This window comes from Struthio camelus, chromosome W, assembly GCF_040807025.1.
Source record: "Struthio camelus isolate bStrCam1 chromosome W, bStrCam1.hap1, whole genome shotgun sequence".
Taxonomy (NCBI): Eukaryota; Metazoa; Chordata; class Aves; order Struthioniformes; family Struthionidae; genus Struthio; species Struthio camelus.
The window spans coordinates 31,148,249-31,173,316 of record NC_090981.1 but is presented as its reverse complement, the minus strand read 5'-3'; the positions used below and the strand labels follow the sequence as shown (position 1 = coordinate 31,173,316).

General features: G+C 36.1%; 1 protein-coding gene across 14 annotated transcripts in view; it reads left to right on the top strand.

Annotated features, from left to right (window-relative positions):
• Positions 1 to 25,068, top strand: part of LOC104140161 (inositol hexakisphosphate and diphosphoinositol-pentakisphosphate kinase 2) — a 40,654-nt gene that overhangs the window by 3,616 nt on the left and 11,970 nt on the right. For 7 of the 14 annotated variants that reach the window (XM_009668740.2, XM_009668739.2, XM_009668738.2 and 4 more), the window contains exons 4-25: positions 182 to 267; positions 1,461 to 1,615; positions 2,176 to 2,277; positions 4,502 to 4,663; positions 5,771 to 5,892; positions 7,331 to 7,432; positions 7,976 to 8,062; positions 9,083 to 9,158; positions 9,245 to 9,354; positions 10,437 to 10,522; positions 11,161 to 11,286; positions 11,391 to 11,512; positions 13,033 to 13,215; positions 14,751 to 14,892; positions 15,831 to 16,054; positions 16,542 to 16,669; positions 16,860 to 16,974; positions 18,468 to 18,575; positions 18,660 to 18,776; positions 19,542 to 19,715; positions 22,045 to 22,218; positions 23,450 to 23,519. In XM_009668740.2, the coding sequence (XP_009667035.1) occupies positions 182 to 267; positions 1,461 to 1,615; positions 2,176 to 2,277; positions 4,502 to 4,663; positions 5,771 to 5,892; positions 7,331 to 7,432; positions 7,976 to 8,062; positions 9,083 to 9,158; positions 9,245 to 9,354; positions 10,437 to 10,522; positions 11,161 to 11,286; positions 11,391 to 11,512; positions 13,033 to 13,215; positions 14,751 to 14,892; positions 15,831 to 16,054; positions 16,542 to 16,669; positions 16,860 to 16,974; positions 18,468 to 18,575; positions 18,660 to 18,776; positions 19,542 to 19,715; positions 22,045 to 22,218; positions 23,450 to 23,519 (2,771 nt within the window). Of the gene's footprint in view, positions 1 to 181; positions 268 to 1,460; positions 1,616 to 2,175; positions 2,278 to 4,501; positions 4,664 to 5,770; positions 5,893 to 7,330; positions 7,433 to 7,975; positions 8,063 to 9,082; positions 9,159 to 9,244; positions 9,355 to 10,436; positions 10,523 to 11,160; positions 11,287 to 11,390; positions 11,513 to 13,032; positions 13,216 to 14,750; positions 14,893 to 15,830; positions 16,055 to 16,541; positions 16,670 to 16,859; positions 16,975 to 18,467; positions 18,576 to 18,659; positions 18,777 to 19,541; positions 19,716 to 22,044; positions 22,219 to 23,127; positions 23,300 to 23,449; positions 23,520 to 25,068 lie in introns of those variants that run through there. The other 7 variants (XM_068924863.1, XM_009668742.2, XM_068924862.1 and 4 more) reach the window with 2 other exon arrangements.

Sequence of the window (25,068 nt, the reverse complement as noted above, 5' to 3'; positions counted from 1 at the left end):
ACAGCTCTCCATCAACAACCTTTTGAAGCATTGTAGCATTGTATGCACCGAGTATTACAAGTGATTTATGTGATGTGGTTATATATTTTCCTCCTCCCTTCCACGCGCTCATGGGTTTGGAAAATACAAATACTGTCAGGACTTGCAGTCTTACTGTGCAACTTCTGTTCTTTCCTTCTAGGAGAGAAGTATACAGTATTCTTAAAGCTGAAGGCATTTTACTTCCTCGTTATGCAGTTCTAAACCGTGATCCAAACAATCCCCAAGGTAAAAACTGATGACAAAAGTATCAACCACTGGCATCCTTTGGTTTCCGTTGGAGAACAGTAGATACATACTTGAAAGCTAACTAAACTTTACTTTCTAGAGAATTAGTTCATTGGCTCAGAGATCAATGTCTTCTCTAGTATTTAATTGCAGTATATGTTTGATGATTCTGAAGTCTGGGATCAGAATTCTCTTATAGCCATCATAAACCAGCTAGAATGAGGCCTTCCAAAATCAAACTGATACAGAAGTATGCTACCAGCCAAGGAGAGCAGCATTCATGATTTTTCTTAAATTACCCACTGTAATTAGTAATCTTGCTTAGAGTAGTAAGACTGGCAAAAACAACTCAGGCTATTGAATGCTTTCCCTTTCAAATACAAGGAACTGTGTAAAGGAAATGTAGTACAGAGAGATTCTGCAGATGATCTCCTCTGACCATCACTTGCAATGAATTTTTTCTCTTCTTGAAAGCAAACCTAAGAGCTTTTTCTACTAAAAATCAAACGTCCTATAACTATAGGAGATTGCAATGACAGATCAAGACATAAGAGTAAGATAAACAATAAGGAAAATTGGAGCATTATCATGTTGTAGCTCTTTGGAGGGGTAGAGAATTTTAGGTGAAAAAGTCTGCATGATGTCAGAGAAAAAAAGACTCATTTTATTGTCTTTGAAGTCAAATGAAAGCTACTGCACCCAGCCAGCCTGTAGCGAAGTGACTTCTGATCCCATACACAGAAGAGCTACCTAATCCAACACATATTGTGAAAGAGTTCTCAGCCCGATGAAAGTACCATTGCATCTGGCCCCACATTAACTGTCTAGCTGTGATCACTCTGGTATTTCAGAGAAAGTAAGAAACTAACAGCCCTACCTCCTTCCTTTGAAACATTTCCAAAAAAAAAAAAAAAAAGCTCATATACAGGATTATGCCTCTTTAGGGGAGGATTTGCTCTCTGATTCTGCAAGAATCAGCAGAAGTCCTGAAACAGAGGATTAACGTAATACCATTTAGATGTGCTACAGCAAACATATTCAGCACATGATGATCAAGTCCTTGTGCAGTCAGTAGCAAATCAGACAACCAAATATTCATGTTAATCTACTTCAACCTCCAAAATCACCCGTAATCTCTAATCATCTTTTTCCATGAATATATCATTGCATCTCTGTTTGCACTGTTTCCTCAGAATGCAGTTTGATTGAAGGAGAAGATCATGTGGAAGTGAATGGGGAAATTTTCCAAAAGCCTTTTGTAGAAAAGCCAGTTAGCGCTGAGGACCACAATGTTTACATTTATTATCCAACATCTGCTGGGGGCGGGAGCCAGAGACTCTTCCGAAAGGTGAGGACAGTGTACTAAAACTGCTGAGATTCTGTCATGCTAAGTGGAAGATTGGTGAAATTAGTTCTTGTGGGGTGGAATCAGTCTCCTAGTGTGAGAATACAAAAGTAGATTCCATAAGAAAGTTAACAGCCTTTGTTCTTTTTTTCTTCCAAAAAAAAAAAAAAAAGCTGCAGATGCCTAGCAGATAATTGCACAGTAATTCTGTCCTGTCCGTATGTTAGCTGGGACGTGCATCTTTGCCTTTGTCATATATGGCCTATAAAGGAGTAGTGACAGATCAGAAAAGTGCATTTCGGGAAAACTTATAGAATGAATTAAGACCCCTGTTCCTTTTTTGCAGACTGTGAGCTACTGCCTATTCTTGTAGATAAAAGAAGTGTACGCTATCAGGGCATGTTTAGAATATCATAAAAATCTTCCAAGAACAATCAAAAGCTACTTGGTTCATTTAGGACAGGAAATGTGTTCTATCAGTACAGATGTGGTACTTTAAGGAGTTTTAAGAGTTTCTCATACAGTAACCTATGAGTTTATTAATAGACAAATATTTATTTTAGATCGGCAGCAGAAGCAGTGTTTATTCCCCTGAAAGCAGTGTGAGAAAAACAGGCTCCTATATTTATGAGGAATTCATGCCTACAGATGGCACTGATGTGAAGGTATGACAACCACGCGTTCTGATTTATATTTAGAACAATCAAGTGCTCTAAGAGTCTGTCAGCTTTAAAGATGAAAGTATATCTGTGTATCAAGGATTAATTTTAATAACGTTTTGATACGGTTCATAAGTAGAGAATGTCGTTCTTATTCTAGCAGGACGCAGTACTTGTAGTTCAGAGTATCTTTGTTTATGTCCTTGCAGTCAAGTACTGGATGCTTATTACCTGACACATTGTCTTTTTTTGTAATGTATTAGTGCCAGAACACTGCATACTTTCCTGTATAAACCTTGATGTTTTGTCTGAAGTTTGCAAAAAAACTGTACCTGAAATATATGTTTACCAAATATTTTAATCTTATCATTAATAAACACTAGTTACTTACTAAAACTATATGAAGTTGGAAAAGGTAATGCATTAAATGTACCTATATATTATTTATAATCTTTTCTTCATACACTTTAACAGATACAAAGATTAGGTAGGCATCATAATAGAGTGATAAAATACATTAATAACAGAGCAGGAACTCAGCCTATAGAAATTGCTTTCCCTCCCTTTGTGTCCAAAGTCAATTCTGAGCCTATCACAAAACACATCAAACAATTGTTTTACCTTATGCTTGGGATAGCACCATATTTAGGCCAAGAGTGGAAGTTAGAGAGCCTGAAATTTAGCAGTCAACTTTTTCCACTTGGAGATGCATGAGGGGAGTGCTGGTTTTATGTTTTCAGACAAATTCCCTGTTCTTTAAAGTTGCTGTGCTTTTGTGAGCTGTCCCCTTCACATGGTTTTTGTGTGCAACACCATGCAGAATACTTTGCAGGGGGTTAACCTGAGGTTGCAGAAGCCTGTGTAAAGAGCTTTACAATCTATTTTCAAAAATGTCTCTAGTGATCTGAAGAGATTCAAATGACTGGGTAGAGACTGCTTTGACTAGTGTGATAGTGTAGTCACTGAACAGCGACTGTGGACTTAAGCATCCTGAGTAGATTTTTCTTCAAGTAAAAAGACTTTCGTCTTCGTATCAACTTCACCCAACTCGCCCTCTTACCTGAGTTGACCTGCTTTTAGGTATTTCTGTCATCCATGTTCTTATTCTGGCTTGCTAGCGTCTGAGAAACTACATTCATCAGTCAGGAAGGAAATGCACAGTCGGGTCTTGCAGGAGGTTGGTGATGCTGCCTGCCATGCCTTGTGATAGCAGTATAAGACACACTTGTCACCCCATCTCTTTAACATGATGTCCTGCAGGGCGTAACATCTGAGAACTGTTTTGAAAAAGTGCAACTGCCTACAATTGCTCCCTTAAATCTACTGGCAAAGATAAAACCACCGTGTCTAGTCTCAATAGGCTTTCCAGTGAATCTATATTACGTTATAGTCAACCGCACATTCTTAAATGCGGCACGTGGAAGGGGTGTTGTCAGCTTAGATTTTTAGCCTTGGAGAGGTTTCTGTGACTTAAGCCCGGCCTTCATTCTATCTGAAGAAGGTATCGAGACAGTATGAGAGCTCTTACTACAGCATTCTTCAGTCCTGTTGGAGAAAAGATGGGATATTTGACAGTATTTACAGTCACCTGCTTAGTTGAAGACATTCTTATTAAAACTTAGATTTGTTTTTAAGGGAAGTAACAGTAGCCCATTTCTTGAGAGCTTTTGACAAATCTTTTCTAGCAAAGACTCCAATACTTTCCTCTTTCAGTGAGTATTGTCAGCTGAAATTCTAGCAGAGGAGGCAGCACTCTTATTTTCTGAATCCCTTGTCTTGTCACGATAAAACTGGGCAGATAGTCTTTGTTCAATCTTACCTAAAATACGAAAATATTTTTTTAATGGGAATCAATTAGTCCTACAGCCAAATTTCAATAATCAAGTAAGCTCAAGTCATTTTTTTTTGTATTAATCTATCCAGATTTTGCAGATATTTCGGTTTAAAAATAAAAAAATTAATCCTCATTCAGCAATTTCTGTCTTTACCTGTTCACTTGGGCTCTGGCTGTTTTCCTCTCTTGTTTCATCCTAGGCTGTCACTAAATGATTGGTGTCCTCTGAACACAGTGCCATTGAGGAAGTTGCTTTAGTGCCATCTCATCAATAATAAAAATTTGCTGACATCTTTTGCACGGACTGTCACACTTGAGATAAATTTAGTAAGGTGCTTGATGCGTGTAATGTAACTTAATTACACTGAATCAAGAGTTCCTATTTTTTTAATAAAGGTGTACACAGTAGGTCCGGACTACGCTCATGCTGAAGCCCGAAAGTCTCCAGCTCTGGATGGCAAGGTAGAACGAGATAGTGAAGGAAAAGAAGTGAGGTATCCAGTCATCCTGAACGCAAGAGAGAAGTTAATTGCTTGGAAAGTATGCCTTGCCTTCAAGGTAAGCTGATTACTTTTCTATCTGATCAAACAGTTAGTGCTAATTAATTGTTTACCACATGAAACTTTCTTAGCGTTTAAGTGTACGGAGCCAGTAGTTATACAGCTGCAGAACTCCCAAGAGAGAGAAGAGTTAAACTTCCACATCTACGTTTTGTTTAATCTGGAAGAATTCCTCCTTTACATTAAAAAGTTCTGAATGGGATGCTTTTATTGTGCAAAGCACAAAAGTAGCAGAAAACTTGCTAGTCCACAAGTGTATGTGTTGTATCCATTATACATTCACATGCTTTGTTGATGGTTTCCAAGTAATAGAAATGCAACTGCAGTAGTCAAGTTTATGTAAGTCTTGTTGACTAGTATTTACACTGGGTATGATTAATTTGGTATTGACACAATTAGTTTTTCTTGATTTTTAAATCTTTGATTTTCATTTCTGTGTAGTTTAAGGTACTTTTGTTAAAACTGCACTCAATTTCTTAGCCTCCCTTTAGCCTTCTTATTGAAAGTTGCCTTTCAGTCTGTTGTGTGTTAAATGCACGTAGCTACAATGGTATATAGGAGCCTGTAGGGTACGGACCATTATCACCTAGCAAAGTGGGCTTCCAGCTCTAAGTAGTAATCTGTTAAAATAGCATTTTATCCTAAATTAACAATGTCAATATCATGTCAATGTCAAAACAATATCCTATCAAATTTAAATGTGGATAGAAATGTTTTTATTAGTGCTTTATCTCTTCTTGCCTGCCACCCTCAAAAAGCAGCGTCCAGAGAAAAATCTCTGTGAGAATGGGGGATTTGTGAGTCAGTCATTGACTGTACAAAGGGACTTGAGGATTAGATTTGTGAATATGTGCACTTGACCTGCAATATTGATATTGCTACAGATAAAGCAAAGTTGGGGGTGTAAAGCTAGTAAATAGAAAAACAGTTGCATAAGGTGAGCAAACCTTACATGGAACTGGCAAAAGGCATTAAGTATTAAATCTGTGATTTTTGTCATGTTTTCGAATGAATACCATATTAAAATGTAATGATTGTTTATAGCAAGCAAAGCTAAGGAAGGTGATCTCTGCCAGAAATGACTTGAACTTTTATTCTGGAACAGCAAACGGTTTGTGGCTTCGATTTATTGCGAGCTAATGGACAATCCTATGTCTGTGATGTGAATGGCTTCAGTTTTGTGAAGAACTCCATGAAATACTATGATGATTGTGCTAAGATACTTGGGTAAGGGTTTATTGACTTCAGGAGTTTTGCCTGTTCACTGTATTATGTGTAACTATAGCTTATGTGCTGCTTTTCCCTTATTCCTAAATTCTTCCTGGAATATCTGAGTTGAGCATTTTGTGAATTGTAATTGAAAAAATATTTTGAAAGCAGGACTGAGGTCTTACAGGTAGTTGAGTTTGGGTTTTTTTGTTTGTTTGTTTTTCCTCCAAGTGGGCAAGCACCGCTGAGTGATTATGCTTCCTGCTGTTTAATACATGCTCAAATTAATGAACATCGTCCTTGATCTAATGCTGGTATATACTCTTATACTTGTGTATTTCATATTGGTATATACAAGCTGAGGTAGCAGAGATATCCTGTCATGCCACCTTCTGTCTGTTACGCTGGGGATAATAAGAGATTATACAGAATTGGGTACTGAACAGTATGCCAGTGAAATGTTGCCTTCAAACTCAGTTGATCCCATTTTGACCAGTTAAACTGACTTTGCAGTAAGGCTGTGCTAATGAGATGCAGTATGACCTTTCTGTATTATCAAATGATCTGACATCTTATCTAAATGGTGAAAAAGAATTTACAGCTAGATTGAAATTCTAGATGATAATAACTGTAGGCCTGTTTTTTTAGGTTGGGTTTTAAGAGTTAGAGTCGGAACTCTCAGTCCCATTTTGATTTCTTTTTTTCCAAGTTGCTGTAGATGTTATAACTTCTGCAAAAAGTTATCAATTTATTCCTTATGCTAAAAGGTAATACATTATAGTGTTAAGTCAACAGCAAACTCTTTTCCTAGCTTTTAGAAATTAATTTTGGGGGTTGAGCTAATTTAAAATGCAGAATTTTAATACTCAGTATTATTACTTAAGTAGAGTTTAATCTCAAGTTCAATATTTTTGATGAGTTACTTAGACAGTAGGACATCAGCAAGATTTTAAAATCTTCTGTAAGTGAGCATAATGTAATCATTTTGTAGTTATGACCAGAAACTTTACACGTTACTCCAGTTCTTACTGTATAAACTTCTGAGCAATAAAATTACTGCTAGAAGTACCAGTTAGTCTTGGATTAGAATGGCTTGCTGATTTTTCAGGGACTTTCAGTTAGGTAGTGTAGTCAACTATCTGAATATTTAAAGTAACCAGACCAAATTATGTCCTAGGAATTTTTCTTGGAATTGGGGTACATAAACTGAGGTTTTTTTTATAAATCCTGAACAAGTTAAGCTTCTGTCGTTTCTATAGAAAAGGTAATTAAGGATTATAGTAGCTTTAAATGTGTTGTTTTAGTGGTGTACTGTATAAAATTAAAAAGTATGTGTCTGGAGACTTACTGTCACTAAAACCAAGTTGATTAAAACTCTGTGTATGTATCTGTTTGGTCTGGAGTTTGTATATGTTGTATAAGCCATGCTTTTTTCCCCCTCCCACCCCTCTTTTAGAAATATCATAATGAGAGAACTTGCTCCCCAGTTTCAAATTCCATGGTCGATTCCTTTGGAAGCTGAAGACATCCCTATTGTGCCAACCACCTCTGGAACAATGTAAGAGAATAGTAGCTCTACTTGAATTTTGTCAAGTCCTAATATAACATTTGTGTGAATTTTTTTTTCTCTTCACAAGGTGTGCCCACTTTCGCCTATGAACACTTGTTTTGTGTGGTGAAAACAAGGAAGGAATCACAATTGCTATGCCAGCAATCAGAGTTTCTGACCCTTAGTCAAGCTGAGTATAGAACAGCAGATTTTCAAGTGTAGCATCTTCTACGCATAGCTTCCTTCACTGCTAATCATTGTTCAGCACCAACTTAATATGCGCTTCTAATAAACATGCTCTCTCATTAAATAAACCTCAAAATTGTTGTTTTAAAAACTACTTAAAATAGATATTCTGTAGTTACCCAAGTCTTAAAATCAATATTTTTTATACCTTCCATCATTTTCAGTTAACCTTATATTCTTGCATATCCTTCCGTCACTTCTGTAGTTATGTCAAATATAATTGTCAGCTGTCTTGATTCATGGTATTTTTAATAATAAGAAAAAATGCCCATCCATTGAACTGAAGAAAAACTTTTAAAATTTCAGGATGGAGCTTAGATGTGTTATAGCTGTAATACGTCATGGGGACCGAACACCAAAACAAAAAATGAAAATGGAAGTAAAGCATCAGAAGTAAGTTGAATTTTGATTAAAAATTAGTTTCGTAACTTCAGAACCAAGGTCATGTCATGGGCATGTGGAAGTAATGCAATGAATTGAGCAGAAGTTGCATGCATGTTTGCAAGTTTGATTTTTTTTCTTTATAATGTAGCCAATGTTATTCTAGGTAATGACCAAGCATGCACCTCTCTTTGTAACGAGACAATGAAATTAATTGTGCAGACTTTCTTCATCCCGTGTTGCGACTTGTAAACACTCCCGTTTAATCTTAGTGAAAATACCTTTGTTTCTATAAGTGTCCTTACTCAAGATATTATAGCAGAGAATATTCTGGTTCACCATTTGACTGTAACGCTATGTCTTCTCTGACTTTCTCTTTTTGTCTTACTGTTGTTCTTGCATCAACTGTTATCTTACTGCACCACCTTTTTGTCTTCTGCCCTATGATTATATTGTGTTTTTGATAGATACTGTCTTTAGGTTAGAGATTATAAAGTGCCTTTCCTGGTGGCCCTGGAGTTATGTGCAATCTCAGTAAAACATAATTAGTTCGCACTGGGATTGGATTCTTGCATTCAGCATTATATGTTGTAAACGTGTAGCAAATGTACATTTACTATTTATAATCTCAGTTTCTGTCAAGGGTGGTTCTTGAAGATTAAAACTAGACCTAGCTGCACACTCAAAAATATTGTCATTTGATGTGTGGGGTGTTTGGGGTGGTGGAGGGGGGGAGAGGAGTTTTGTCTTGTTTTTGTTTTCTTTGTATTTCCCTTAACACTTGGCAAGTCTGTATGTCTCTGACTTTTCTAATGTGTTGAGGACTTCTTTGGGAGATAAGATCTGAATGAATAAAGGTTGACTTGAGCTCTGAAGTTGAGATATAAACACACTTTTCTTATTATGTAAGGATGTTAATTTTAGGCTGCTTTAATTTTAAATGCCACTCGTTAAGTAACAATCTAACATTCTTACTAAATGTGTTTTTTGGGATATATTTGTTTATTTTAATCAATATACTTTCTCCTAAAGATTTTTTGATCTCTTTGAAAAATGTGATGGATATAAATCTGGAAAACTAAAACTGAAAAAACCAAAACAGTTGCAGGCAAGTTTGTCTTTATTTTTTCCCCTGGTATTTTATCAGTAGAAAATAATTTGTTTGTTTTAAGGAAGTCCTTTCCTTTCTTTTAGGAAGTGCTTGATATAGCAAGGCAACTCCTTGTAGAACTTGGGCAAAACAACGATTCTGAAATTGAAGAAAGTAAAGCAAAACTTGAACAGCTAAAGACCGTGTTAGAAATGTAAGTATCTAATTTTGTCTAATGCTTCATAGCAGTACAGATGTCTGTTACTCTTACTTCTTTAACTGTTAACGGTTACTGCTTGGAATTGCAATGATTAGCAAATAATATGCAATAGTGTTTTAATTCAGACATAAAGATTAGTGAGGGAAAGGATAGCTTCATGTTTGACATTAAGGAGAGGGTTCAAGAAGACCTGGCCTCTTTCCGTGTTTTCACCTTATCTTTTTTTCATGGAACTTAATGCTTAATTTAGCTTGCGTCTCAGTGCACTTTTTATGAAAGAACTGGTTTCTTTGATCTCCAGCTTTATTTTCTTGTATGTTTTTGAACTTAAAAGTACTTGAATGTAGGGTCTGTCTCTTGCAGTGTGTGACATAATGAAGTCTGCTGGAGCCAGTAGGCGGTTACGCTGCATGTATACTGTCTACCTTTTGGCAAACTTGGCAGGTTCCAAATAGATACAGCTTTGTATATGAAGCACGAAATGTTTTTAAATCAAACTAAGTCTTCAAGGTTTGTTAAGGACCTGCAGTCTTACAATTCTAAATGGTAATAGATAACTTTAATTCAAAAAATCAGAGCAAAACCAATAATTATTGAGATACATGAAACATCTCTCTGCTCTTCAGATCTCTTGAGTCCTGCTTAAAAACTTCAGTGGCCAACAAGTACTGTCCATCTACACTACCAGACGAGATTCTAGATATTGATGGTTGTAGATCTGAATAAATTACTCATGCTATCGGAAAACATAGATTGCTTTTGCCTGCTATGCATATGCAGTTTTTCAGTTTTGTGTTCAGTGCAGTGAACAGTAATAGGGGGTACTATTTTGAAATGTTTCATCATAGAGTAGTTGCTATTTCTGTAGCCGTTCTGTGCTTGTTGAATAAGATTTGCTGCAAGCATTGCTTTAGTGTATGGGCAGTCTTATGCATAAATCAATGAGCAGCGTAGTTTTATTACATCATAATTGTTACAGGAGCACAGTAGGTTTGAATATGTATTGGAAAAATATTTATTCCTCTCTGAAATATTGTTTATCTCTTCCCCTCTTCCTCCACCAATTTCTACTTCAGGTATGGGCATTTTTCAGGCATAAATCGCAAAGTCCAGTTAACGTATCTTCCTCATGGTTGCCCAAAAACTTCCAGTGAAGAGGAAGGTATCGTATTACTTTTGCATGTACTCTGTCTTAATAGAATGTCAATTTACATAATGAAGAGATTAATGGTATAACATTCTTGATGTTAAGAGGAGGAATATGTTGTTTTAAATGTTTACAATGATGGCAGATATTCAGCGAGTCTCTTCATCTGCTGAGTTGTACGCCTAAAACTAGATAGTAAATTTGTATTTTAATGTTGCTTTTTTTGTAAGAGTAAAATAGAGGGAAAGAAGCTTTGGTAATTCATCAGAAATGTTGTCCTGGGGCAGATATGGGGAAAATCCTGCACACTGTTTACTACTATCTTTAAAGAATTTTTAAGCTTTTCTGGATGTTGACTGAACTAACTCTAGGTATTTAGCATCCTATTTGCTTTAACTTTCTTCCCCCTCAGATTTCTTACTAAATATTTTTCACTTACGTTTTCTCTGTGATTGAGCTACTGCAGGTTTCTCTGTTTAAGGTGCCCATTTTGTCCTCTAGTTCAGTGTTTTCTTAATGCTAGAATGCTATTAAAAATCCGTAATGTTGAAGAGATCCTTTACTAAAGCCCTGCATAATACCAGTATTTTTATTTATTTAAAAAAATTTGTAATGTAGCTCACTACTGAACTCCTCTCTCTGTGCACAATTAGATAATAGAAGAAATGAGCCGTCCCTGCTTCTGGTTCTGAAATGGGGAGGAGAACTGACCCCTGCAGGCAGGGTTCAAGCAGAGGAGCTTGGAAGGGCTTTCAGGTGCATGTATCCAGGTGGACAAGGTATATATTACAAAAAAAAAAAATGTGTTGAATGGCATAAACTAATCACTTCTGAAGATGATCAAGTGTATAACGGGAGTTTGAGCAGAATGTTTGTTTGACAGGAGATTATGCTGGATTTCCTGGGTGTGGTTTACTTAGATTACATAGCACTTATCGACATGATCTCAAAATCTACGCTTCTGATGAGGGACGTGTTCAGATGACTGCAGCAGCTTTTGCAAAGGTATGGTGTGAAATTGTAATTTCAATTTAGAATTTAAACATCAAGATTGTTTCTTGTGCTGAAGACTGGGAGAGTTGTATGGTTTGTTACAGTCCACAGAGTAACAATGTTGTGTTTTAAAAAAAGTATATTTTCAAACAGTATTTAGGGCAATGTTAATAAATTTCCAGTTAACGTGCCTGGTATGTGAAGCTCCGAGAGAGCCGCTCTCTGCAGACAGGTTTAACTTATGCATAGCAATACACCTTAGTCCTTTTCAGTAACCACTTCCAAAAGAGACAAGCATTTATAGTTTCTACCTTGCCTATTTGTTTGGGGTTTATTTTCCTCAAATTTTGACAGATTTCTTTGACAAATTGTGTATGTGCGTGATGGGTAAAGCACAGCTGTTAGAACCGATTTACCTGTGCATTCATTTTACATGAGCAAAAAAACAATTTTCCATCACTTCACTTGGACCAAAGGGTCTTGAGTTCAGGAGGCAACACTTTCATTGAAACCATCTTTTGCATATTGCTTTGTAACAGTATACAGAAAGCTAGAGGGTTTGAAACTATAATAAATGTAGAATTAATAAACTACTTTAAATATAAACGGGAAATTGCAGTATAGATTATATGTGCATGGCTTTTTGGAATTCATAGAAAAAATTTCTTAGAATAAGAGATTGTTACAGGATGTTTTTTATATTTGGCCTTTCAGAATAACGACCTAATAGGTAAGACATGCTGACAATACTGCGTGTGCACATCTTACGACTTTGTACCAATTTATTGGAGCGAAGGCTTGATTTAGGCTCACTCGACACCAATGCCCCTTTGACAGAGCTGGATCTCCCACACCCACTGCCATCCTTAATCTGTAAATGCATATCTGCAGGCGGAGAGGGAGCTTTCGTTCTGTTGCCAGAAGTGTCTCTAGTTTCTGTCCGTCTCCATTTTGGAAGTCTTCATTCACCTCTTGTTCAAGTAAAGCCTTTGGTTGTCTCCTTTTATATCGCAGTAGGTTTTGGCTTTTGCGTCTGTAGGATCTCTGCAAAGACCCTATCTGTCTCCTATATGTCCTCCCTGATGCTCTTCTGCCTGCTAACTCTTCCTGTAGCTGTTCACCTGGTGACTCAGCACGCTGACCAGAGCATGTTTTCTATAGGTCAGGCTGCTGTTGCTCCCAGTCTTGGGGAGAGGTGGCAGGAACCCCTGCAGCCCGAGACCTGGACAGCCAGGGCTTTCCTGGAGCTCTGGCAGCACCTCTGACATGCCAGGGTCGCTTCAGCAGGTGCTGAGGAGCATGCTTGGGGCACATCACCACCATTGTGTGTACCGACTCTAGCAATCCTACACACTAAAGCAGTGTTTTGGAGGCCACTTCCATGCCAACTGCTGCATTATCTGCCAAGTCCCTGTATATCTAACCTGTAGGCAAATGATACAACCTTGATTTAAATTGTTGATGTTTTGTTTTTTAAGGTGCTCTTACGTTTTCATCTTTATCTGTTTACCTAATTATATTGTTTGCTTCAGGGACTACTGGCGTTAGAGGGTGAGCTGACTCCCATTCTTGTCCAGATGGTAAAAAGCGCTAATATGAATGGTCTGTTGGACAGCGACAGTGATTCTTTAAGCAGCTGTCAGCATCGTGTTAAAGCGAGACTCCATGAAATTCTCCAGAGAGACAGAGAATTTACTGCTGATGACTATGATAAGGTTAGAATACAATTACTTTTCCTGTGAAATGAAATAAATAGTCAAGCAAATATTTGTATTGAAATAATAAGCAGGGATTTCATTTATCTATTTTGAAAAATGATGTGCTTGAAAATAATTTGAACTGAGGAGGAACCTGCAGGAATATTGTATTGGATATTGTATTGTCCCTTTGTGCAATTTGAGTTATCGGAATAGTTAAAAACTTTGAAATAGGATTGTTAATTGTTGAGAGGGACCACATTAGTGAATCTTTGTCACTGTTCCGATAAAATTTTTTAAATTGTTCAAGAAATTTAATTACTTTTATATTTTTTGGTAATAGTTACTTTGTGTAGTATTGCAAAACGTGTTGCCTGTTTATTAAAGTTTGTACCAATATTTAACTAGCTACAAGGTTGCTTTTTCTGGTTCTAAGGATATTAAGATGCTGAAAGCCAGGGGAGCACTTTCTGAACAGCGAAAGGAAATGTCTCTTGAATATGCTAAATTAGTGCATCTTTATTAATAAAGTTTATGCTGCCTTCTACAAAATACAGATAATTATTCCTGGTTTTAAATGCAAGTGTTGTGTTAGGAATAGTTAGAAAATAGTTAGGAAACTTTTTTTTTTTTTTTTTAAATCCTTTCAAATGCCCTTACTCTGCTTGGTATAACAACTGAAAACAAATCCTCAAAATGATATTTAAGTTTAATCTGTTGTCCTCTCAGAGGTATTGACAGCAATTTGTTGAAAAAATAATTTTATTAATCTGCCTGTATACTCTATGTGAACTCATCTAAATGTTTAGATTGAAGGTATGATCCAAATCACTGTTAGCAGTGGATTTCGCAGGAGCTGGAAAAAGTAACGTAAGGTACCAGGATAATTTTTTTGGCTGTATAAATGATGTGGGGTTTCAAAGGCAGCTGGAACTATTGAGCATGCTCTTCTAAGAGAAAGTCATTGAAAATTACTAAAGTTAGAGGTTTTTAAAGTGAAAATACCTTTTTTGTGGTGGTTTGTTCATTTTACTTGCCTGCAGTTTGGGGAAAATAAAGTGGTATTTTTTCCCTCTATCAAAGCACCATTCCTTCTGAATTACTTTAATTACTTTTGAATTTCCCAGGGCTTCACTGTAACATTTCTTACAAAACGTTTAGTCAACTTCTAAGTACAATAGATACTGAACAGAAATTTTGGAAAATTGCTAAATGTGTATGAAGTCTTAAATGTCCTCAGAATTTTCACTTCCTGGAATAAAAGAGTTAGATCAACTCCTGAAGCTTGCTTTAGTCTACTATATAGAACTATTTACCATATGAATTTCTTGTAAGGTTTTACATCTCTAGTAAGTCTTACTGACTTTCAATTTATCTTATTGTTAATTCCTTTAAAGGGGGTAGATAATTGAGAAATGGTTTCAAAAATAACAATATGCTTGAATGCCTTTCCTGTAATACTTGGAATCTTTAGTACGTTCTGTCTTGACTCCCCAGTTCTTTCAAAATTAACCAGCTTGTTTAGATAATTTTGTGTTTATCTGAAATTGCAGCTTACTCCATCTGGAAGCATCTCTTTGATAAAATCAATGCAGGTTATCAAAAATCCTGTAAAGACATGCGACAAGGTCTATTCCTTAATCCAGAGCTTGACTTCTCAGATCAGGCAAAGAATGGAAGATCCAAAGTCTGCAGGTACTTAAATATTTTGTAGTTTTATGTAGTTCCTCACATTTATGTTTCAGAGAGAATTGTAACATAAACTTTCTTCATTAAACCGGCTTTTAGTAGAACTTCGATCAACAATGCCTTAGGGATTTTCACGGTCTGATCTTATATGTGTGATTTAAGAATAAAAGTTTTCTGCTTTCGAAATTATATGAGAGCAGCAGTGGTGTCTAGACACTCAGGGTAGCTTTCAGATATCTGCAGAAATTCTTGTCCTAATAATTTAGGACTCACCAGTTTGCAGAAGGAATAGGAAAAACAAATGGTAATAAAGCTAAATTGGATAAATACATTTTTATATTTAAGTATCTTTGAGGATCTGTTGCTTAGTCTATGTGCTACATAAAAATATTGTGCAGGCTGATGCTCTGGATTAGTGGTGGTGAACCACTGCTGCAGGAAAGCTAGTGCTGGGATTGACCACAGATGGGTTTGGGGGAGGGGGGATTGTTTTTTTGTGGCTTTTTCTTTTGTTTTTGTGGGGTTTGTGTGTGTGTAGTTTATGTTCTCCACAGTAGTAGTATGCAAACAGCTTCTACTTGGAAGCTGGGCACTTAAGTGTTGCATTCAGAACACCAGCACTATGTGTTTGGTCCAGTCTGCTACCCTCTGGATGGGGGTTAGCCGTCCTTTCTTACTCATCTCTTGGCTTTGCTGATGACACATGCCAGAGAGAGAGGTGGGATATGCCCCCTGCTTTAAAGCGTTCTTGTTTGGTTGGGTTTTTGTATGATTTGTGCTTTAAGACACTTTCTTCTTGGTGCTGTAGTTTTGCTTACAGGGCCAGTGGTGTATTTCTGCTAGTTTTTGTTAAAATTATTTTCAAGTGTTAACAAAAGCACAATTTTAATTATGTTATTGTTTGGATGATCCTGAATACTTACGTGAGGTGTCTGTCTGTCCAGATATTCAGCTGTACCATAGTGAAACACTGGAACTAATGCTGCGCAGATGGGCCAAGTTGGAAAAAGACTTTAAAACAAAGAATGGAAGATATGATATTAGCAAAATTCCTGATATTTATGACTGTATAAAATATGATGTTCAGCACAATGGTTCCTTAAAATTAGAAAACACAATGGAATTATACAGACTTTCCAAGGCTTTAGCTGACATTGTGATCCCTCAGGTAAGCATTTTCCATTACTAAGTAGATTCTTTGTAGGATAAATGTTTCATTAAATTATGTGAAAGATGCCTTTTTTAATACTCTTCCTGTGTTTTGCAGTAATAGAAATCTTAAATTTCACCTCTTATCTTCTTGTAGCAAGCAGCTTATTTAGTTTATTAGGGGGAAGAAATAATTCTTTAGACTTCCCCCCCCCCCACCCCCCTCCCCAGGAAAAGAGCTTCATAGCAAGGTGAATCCACTTACGTGGCTTAACCTACTGAATGAGTTGGTGGATGGGTTTGTGTGTGTCATCTCAAATAGCATAAAAGCAGACCTCTTCTTACTTGAAGGGAAGTTAGTATTCAAGTGTACTAAAAACATTTTAAAAAACAGTTTGCTACCAGAGCAAAATAGTAGGTGACTAACTGACTTTAATATACAGGCCTTGAATGAGAAGATTTTTTTCTTTAACTAGATTTTTAAAGGTTGGTTTCTTCTTATACAGGAATATGGTATTTCCAAGGCTGAGAAACTAGAGATTGCCAAAGGTTACTGCACTCCTCTAGTTAGAAAAATCCGTTCTGACCTTCAGAGAACTCAAGATGATGATACTGTAAATAAGCTTCACCCTCTGTAAGTCTTTTACTTTTTTTACAGTTACATTAACTTCTGTAAGACTTACTGGAGACATTCCATAGCTTTCATATTTGAAATATCTTACCAGCTCACAGTCATTTAAAAAGTATAATTTATTCGTTGACAGCTATTTCTAAAATGGGGTCACATCTCATTATGATCTAATAAGACTTTTTTGACTTTTAAGCTACTCCAGGGGTGTTATGTCCCCTGAACGTCATGTTCGTACACGGCTATATTTCACCAGCGAGAGTCATGTTCATTCCCTGTTATCCACCCTTCGATATGGTGCCTTATGTGATGTAAGTTGAACGCTTTTTCTTCTGGTAAAACTCTGATATTTTAAGAGGAACCTGAATGACCAGATCTCACTAAAATTACATCAATTTATTTTCTTAGGTGGCTCTGAAAATTATCACACTTCTTAAAACATTTGATTTCTAATTATATGTGAAAGACATATTTCAAATGGTTAGTGTGTTCATTTGTGGAAAACAGTGGCTTGAGTATACCGTTGAAAGTGATGCTGAGTTCCATTGGTGTGTTCAGTTGTATAGGTTATTGTCTCAAGGGATCTGAAAAGGGCAGATAACAGTCTTTTGTTTTAAATTGTCACCCATAAGTTAATTCTGATTTCCCCTTCCCCCTTTGAGTTATAATTCAGATTTCTCTTGAATTTGCTTTTGGATTGGCGTATTGCTTTTGACCTTTGGGATATGGTCAAGACCTCCCTACCTGGCTTCTGGAATGCTCCTGTAGTGCAGCATTTGCACTGTTCAATGCATTGTCTTGCTTACCCGTAGTACTGTAGAGCACTTGAAGGTGGTGTGTTATTCTCCATCTTTTTGACCTTGACACCAAGGATAAAAAAGACAAGCTCCCCAGATTTGCATGTGACCCCACTGAGCTGCATGGAGAGAATAAATGTAGCACCTCAGAGCCTATATAGCTGCTTCTAAGATAGAGCTTGATTAATTTACTAGTTTTTGAAATAGTTGTATTGACATGCTTGCTTCTGGTAACAGAAGACTGAACTCATTGAGCGAAAAAGCACTTTTAGTCCTGGAGTTCAATGTGACGTAGTATAGCAGATAAGCCTTTAGTTTTAGGCTGATAAGAGGGACTTGTAAATGCAGTGTGTTTCATAATTTCTGGACCACTTTTAGAGCATGAGAGAGGTGAATGTTCGGTTTGGGATTGTATGGTAGGGTTCTCCTCCCCCCCCATATTCCAGAAGCCCCCATTTACTCTGTCCATTTGGCTAGTAGAGAAGAATCTAGAAGCATAGCGTAATAGTTCCAGTTGTTTGGGTTTTTGTCCTCTGTCTTGGTAAGCCTAAAGTTGAGGGTGCAAAAAATAGGGGGTGGGGGGGGTTGTATCACTTTTTGACCACACACTACTTGAAACTAGATTATAGCAAAATCAAGATTCCAGTCAGGAGAATGTAAAATGTTACTTCTGTCTACAAGTCTGCATATGCTATCACTACCAGAAGAACATGAAAGATAAAATGAAATAAAATATGAAAAGTTCTGATCCCTGCCTCTTATTCATTTAAGTATTTTAAAGTTATTTTTATATTTTTTTTTTTCTAGCTGTTCCTGAGAGTATTTTTTTTTCTTTACCTGGGAAGAGCTTTGTACTTCTGCTATAAAAGTAAAATCTATGTTAATTGGACAGGGAGAGGTAGAAATGGAGATCATCAGTTCTTTTAAAGAAGATCACTGATTTCTAATTTTCAAGATTTAAATATCTCACAAAGTGTTTGGGTTTTTTTTTTTCCTCCTCTCATAAGGAATCAAAAGATGAACAATGGAAGCGAGCTATGGATTATCTAAATGTTGTAAATGAACTCAATTACATGACACAGATTGTTATCATGCTTTATGAGGATCCAAACAAGGTATTTAAAATGGGTAAATATTTTCACAAATGAATAGTTCTAAGCTGTGTATTAAGATGTAAACATGTTTATCATTTTCTTTAGGAACTTTCTTCAGAGGAACGTTTTCATGTAGAGCTGCACTTTAGCCCAGGAGCAAAAGGCTGTGAAGAAGATAAAAATTTACCAGCTGGATATGGATACAGACCTGCCTCCCGAGAGGTAATTATGTCTGTCTTTCAGAAATACTAATTTTTGTTTTAATGTGGATATACCTAAAATAAATACTGAAAAATTGTTAGGTGAAAAATAATGTGATTGTTTTGTTTTGTAGAAAAATATCTAAGAAAATAAAGGTAGTCTCAGCACACTATTCCCTTTTGCATAGTCATTGGGGAAATGGAAGCATAATTTGGGCCTTTTTTGGGGTTTGCCTGACTGTATTGCTGGAAATGCAAAGTACTCGTTATAATGAAACTGGTGTCAGCAGGTAGTGTCACGTTAGTGATGTTCTGGCAAATACAAGAAATATTTAAGAAAATGAGGTAGTTTGGAATGTTTGGTAGTACCAATAGTTGAGGAAGGATTGATGCTTTCAAAGTTGTATGTGTAGATTTGTACAGTTACTACCTGCTTTCTAAGAAATAAGTGAAAGTAAAGCTTGGTGAGAATTCTGCGATTGTTTTCTGCGGCCAGAATTCTACCACTATGTTGAGAGAAAATTGGAGTAAGATATGGAGGTTGAGCAGTATGGTTAATTAGGACCTCATTGCCATATGCAGTGGCTAGTTAGGAGCAAATACTCATAGACATATAAAAGTCTATATATTTTTTATGACTAGTCATTTGATAATACATGATTAATCTTTTATATTTTTAAAATCAACTTGCTTTTGGTTTGCACAAAAGATTTACATAATGACCATTTCTGTCTGCCTGTTGCAAAGTGTGTATCTAAATCAGAAAGGATTTATCTATTGCTTGTAGAATGAAGGCTCGAAGAAAACCTCCCATAGAAATGATAGTGACGAGGAGGCGCATGCTTCTAAAAGAGACGAAACAGATCGGTCAGTAGTGATGTTCAAGCCAATGGTATCAGACCCAATTCACATACACAGAAAGTCACCTCTTCCAAGATCCAGGAAGATTGGTTCTGTTGAAGTAAGTGTTTCTATTCCAAAGCGTATCTTTTACAGAAATGAAATTTCTGCTTGCTTTTAACAAAAAAGGCAATTCTGCTTTTGATTACACAAAAACAGAATGATATTATGCCTCATAAAAAGATTGCTTTAATTCTACAGGAAATCCTGCATGGCAGTGATCTATCTGAATACATTTTTTTTTTTTTAAATGAGTGATTATTTTGCCATATAATACTTCCCCCCCGCCCCTTTTTAAACCATACTAGAGAAAACCCTATTTGAAAGCAAAAACCTTTTCAGTCTAAGCCCACATCTCCTTCTAACTAACATACATTGCTTCTGTATTCATCCTTAAGACAGCTGCTATTGGGAATAAAGTGAACCTTCAGGGTGATCATGCTGAGAGGGGACGGAGGGTTTGGGGTAGTAGGGGGAGATACAGGAGGCGAGAGAAATGTTTTCAGCTGTATTTGCTTTCACATGGAGTGAAAGTGGCTCCAGTAGTCCAGCATTTGAAGGTAAGAGAACACACCGGCAGTGTTTTTTGAAGTGGGTGGGTTTTGCTTTTCATGAAGTCTTTAAATAACCTGAACAGTCTAGTCTCCACTTTTGAAGGCCGTGGCATCTAGGTGTGCTTCACAGATACAGCTTTAATGTCACAGCAGTGAGGAATGCACAGCAGTGTCACTGATACCACTTGTATGGTTGAGTGGCAAAGTTTCAGTTGGTGCATAGTGGCGCTTCTGTGACTTTAATGCTAGAATTAGACTAACAGCTTCATATTGCCTCATTTTCAGTTGCTTAAAACCATCAGAACTTAAGATCGGCACCAAACGCTTTTCCTTTTGTGTTTGTGTTGGGAATGGGCTTTTTGTACACAACGCGAGTATTACGGAAGTAAGATTTACAAGTAACTTGGTTATTAGTAGCGTGGAGAGAAAAAAATGCATGATTTCTTCTACAAGTATATCTTTATAACTTCACGTGACTTTCATAGATTAACAGAGGTAATACATGCGAATGTCTTACATTTTCTGTTTACAATTTTTATCACAAACAAATGCTTTCAACATCAGTACTTTGGATTTTTAAAAGCTGCTTTCACTGTGATCATGCAAGCTCCCCTCCTCGTTATGAGTTCACATACACACAGCTTAATAGTATTTCCAACTTTTAACCATTTTCATTCTTCTAAATTATTTAGAAGTTACTTTCAAAAGATATTAATGACATAAACTGCTAAATTTTGACTGTGCTGGTAATGCATGTTCGGATAGAATGTGTTGCAGCATTCAGCGTTAATTTCCGGGAAGGAAATAGCCTACTTAAAAGAAGTCATTCACTACGAAATTTTTTTTTGAAAAACTAAAATTGGAAGTCTCATCTGGCACACTGAAATCTGCAAAACCAGTATTTGGATTATTTAAACCAAATGGTATTTTCAGGTGTTTTTAAAAGTGTCATTTTATTACAACTTAAACTGCAACTGCCTTGAATTTTTTTTTTCCCCATAGGCAATTCTCTTTTCACTTATGTCTGTTAATTTAAAGGGACACTGTCAGGTAATATTAGATGTAAATTTTAATCTGGGTTATAGTCCAACAATATTTACAGAAGAAATATTGCAACTCTGCATTGAATCATGAAAATAAACAACAGAGTTCTAACAGTAACATGAGAAAGTAAGGCTCATCAGCATTGAAAATCAAATTGTGTATTACTAAAAATGTTCATTGCTGATCACTGTAATAGTACATAGTGATGTAGGGCATGGGAGACTCTTAGCCTGACACTGTCCCTTGAAGTCTTATAGCTGTCCAGGATCAGAAAATTAAAAAATGTATATGTAATTTAAGTTGGAAAATCCGTGGTGCCACTAGCAGTCAGGCAGCTGTAAAAATCTCCGAGGAAATGCTAAAAATCGTTAGAATATTTTAGATAAGGTTGCAGACTAGAAATGAAAACTATTAAGTAGTAAATAGGAAAGGTTAATGTACTTAGAGGGGGAAACTATTAAACAGTACGTCAAGAATAATAGATGCTGTTTCCAACATGTAGAGAAATTTTTAAAGCTTTGAACCAATTATTGACCCCATTTTTTTTTGTCTCATAACATTATGTAATAATTAGTCTGCCACAATTTGAAACTGTTGTATTAAAGATATAATTGATTGAGCAGAACTGATAATTTTGTAACATTACTCTTCCCTAGTCACTGTTTAATAGTTTTAAAAGCAGTATATAAAAGGGTGCAAGCAGACTGGGTTTTTTTTCTTTTCTGTTCATTTGGCTCTGTTGAATCTAACTTTGCATGCTTTGCTGTTTTTTGCCCCCTTTCTCACTTCCAGGAAGAGAGCCCCCTGAGTGTGTCTAGCCCAGAGTGTATTGGTACCTGGCTGCATTACACCAGTGGTGTGGGTACTGGGCGTCGAAGACGCAGATCAGGGGAACAAATCACTTCTTCCCCTGTCTCCCCTAAATCATTGGCTTTCACATCCAGTATTTTTGGCTCATGGCAACAGGTTTTTAAACTTTACTTCATTCAACATTATTATGCATTCCGAGCAACAACCAACTGTCTTTAAGGACATCTAATCCCTTGTTATGGAGTACATTCGAAGCAAATTCTTCCACTTCTTAAAATTACTTTCCGAGAATGTTTGGGGGATAAAAGAGTGAGTGCGTGTTTTTCCACTGAATGTGTTGTACATTTCCCTGAAGAATTGGTTTCTCTACAGGAATTGCAAATGTTAACACAGTAGAAAAGACATAGTCTACTGCCTAATGAAACAGATTTCTGCTTTGGCTTAGTTGTCCTTTAAGACTTTAAAAATGGCATTGCTTAATTTGGTGGTAGGTAAATTGAACTACTTTCTTTTTTTTTAATAGTGGCAAACAATACCATTAAAAATAATTTATTTGGACCTTCATACTGCTCAAAACTTGTTTTGCATATATCATATTTTCAGTGGCCTGGTATTAACTATTGCAGGGAACAAACTCTAGCACTAATAATTCTTGCCTTCTATATCTGGAGGTATCTAAAACTCCCAACACAGTACATCATCCATTGAATAGTACAATATTTTGAAGAGTTTTCTAAATGCTGTTGAAGAAGCAGAAAGAAAGATGCAAATATTTCTGAAGCATCAATGAAGATCCAAAGACTGTTTAATATTTCAAGATATTGCTTACGTTTGTGGCAATGGATGGTGTTCTGCTAAACATACCCTTTTTCTTCATAAAAACTTTCGTAATTTCTTTTTATTGTAGAAAATTTTTAAACTATTTATGTAGGAAAAGTATGTATCGGTAAAGGCTGTGAGCATCTGAAGATTACACTGATTGAGCCCATGCATGGATCAGTGATTGTATGGTGTCCTCAATAGTTTGTCTGTCTTTCCTTCCCTCCCCTCCTTTTTTCAATACAGGCGCAGTTTAGGAGAGTGCATTTGGTAAAATAAAATAAAATCTGTCTCAAATGTCTGTTCTCATATATGTCTTGGTCTGTGTCCTTTTTCATTCTGAATGCTTGCTTTGCACCACTTCATTGCAAGGAACTCATATGTGAAATGGACTCCCTTCAGAAGGGGATATTGCATGATCTTTCATATTTCCTTTACATATTTTTACTAACACTTATCATACAGCTTATTAACACTTGTCTGTCTGAAACAGGCTGCTGTATCAAGTTAAATAAACGTTTCATGCTGCTGTTCTATTTTTCCTTATTTTTCTGTTTTTTATATCCAGGTCCTATCAGAAAACAATAGTAATTTAAGAACACCAAGAACTATTCTGGAACAAAAGCAGAGTGGTCTAGGTATGTGCATATAATTGGCGTTTTGTTTCATGTTAGCTTTTCCTCCGTCCATTGTTCTGCGCAGTTATATATATATATTTTTTTTTTAAAAAAAAAAAGCTCTCTTGTGAACAGGACCAGGTAGTATTTGTAATCATTAATATCTCCTGATTGTCTGAAACAGTACAGACTGAACTGGACAATTTTTTTTTGCAGCAAAAGTTTTTACCTAAATTATAACTGAAAAGGACAAGTTGTTTGAGACTATTAACATTACTGACTTTTTACTGCCCAAAACAGGTACACAGGATTATTTTTAGCATGATGCAGATCTTTAAGATTATATAGTTTGTTTTGAGCTGTTGGGTTTTTGCAGAATCTTTTGGATTGAAAAGGCCTACTATGGAAACCATTAAAACACTTTTCTTGAAGATAACTAATTTTTCCTACTGTGGGCGATTGATGGAATTGAAGGTGTGGTACCAATGCAGGGGAGGGGGAAAAAAAAAGAAAAAAACAAGCAGACTTCAAGCTTCTTGGGTGTATGAGGGCTTTTGCACACATTCTCTTTCCTAAAATTAATTTTCCTTTCAATGTTAGGATTAATTATGGTATAATTCAATGAGTTGTTTCAAATTCTTTTAATACAAGAGATGTTTTCCTATTGTTTCTTTGAAAGAGGCATTCATTTGACCAATATACAAAAATATGAAATTTTGCACTGCTGTAAATTAATGTTGCATCTTTTTTCTGTAAATGTAAAATGTCTTTTTGTGAGAAAAATGCAGTGTAGAAAATACATAAAGCTTATGTGTATTAGGCTAGAAGTAGCTTTTCCTTTCCTTGTAAAGATCTGTTGTTTTTGTCTAATCTTTCTGTGATACTTTTCTCCCTACTATATTTTTTTTTCCTTAGTAAAATGCATACATCAGGTGCTCTTGTTTACTGAAGTCATTTTGTAATGTGTGCTTGCTAAAGTTAAACAACTTTTCTTTTGTCAGTGTGACACAATATGGCTTGTGGAATTTGATATATTTGTGTGTGTAGGTCAAGATGTTATTTTTGGTGCTTTTGCCACAGACCAGGCACCGATTTATTTTGGCTGTGATTGGTCACATGTGCTAGTAATGTTTCCTCTCATTAGGCCATCAAAAGTAATGAAAGGAAATATCTCTGGATAGTTGGTCCTTAAAAATCTGGTTCTACTTATCTCAAATGCAAAAGATAAGTTTCTAGTGAACCATTTCTCTTTTCAACTAGTAGTGAAGATTAAAGGAAAAAAATCACAGCATTTTTTTCCCTTTTATTCACTGGTGTATGTAAGTTTCATATATGGTGGATTATAAAAATATATATATATTTCTGTGTATGGCTTTCAGTGATTTGTTAAAACTCCCAGTGGCAGGATTGTGTGAGCGGTAACAAAAGTATTCTCAATTGCATAGGAACGTACGGAAGTCTTTTCTCTAGGAAGGAAGTTGAGCTAAACTTGGTGAAACTTTTTGGTGTTTTCAGTTTCTACCATTGGCAATGAAGGCAGCTGAAATACTAAAAGAGTATTTCTGATTTG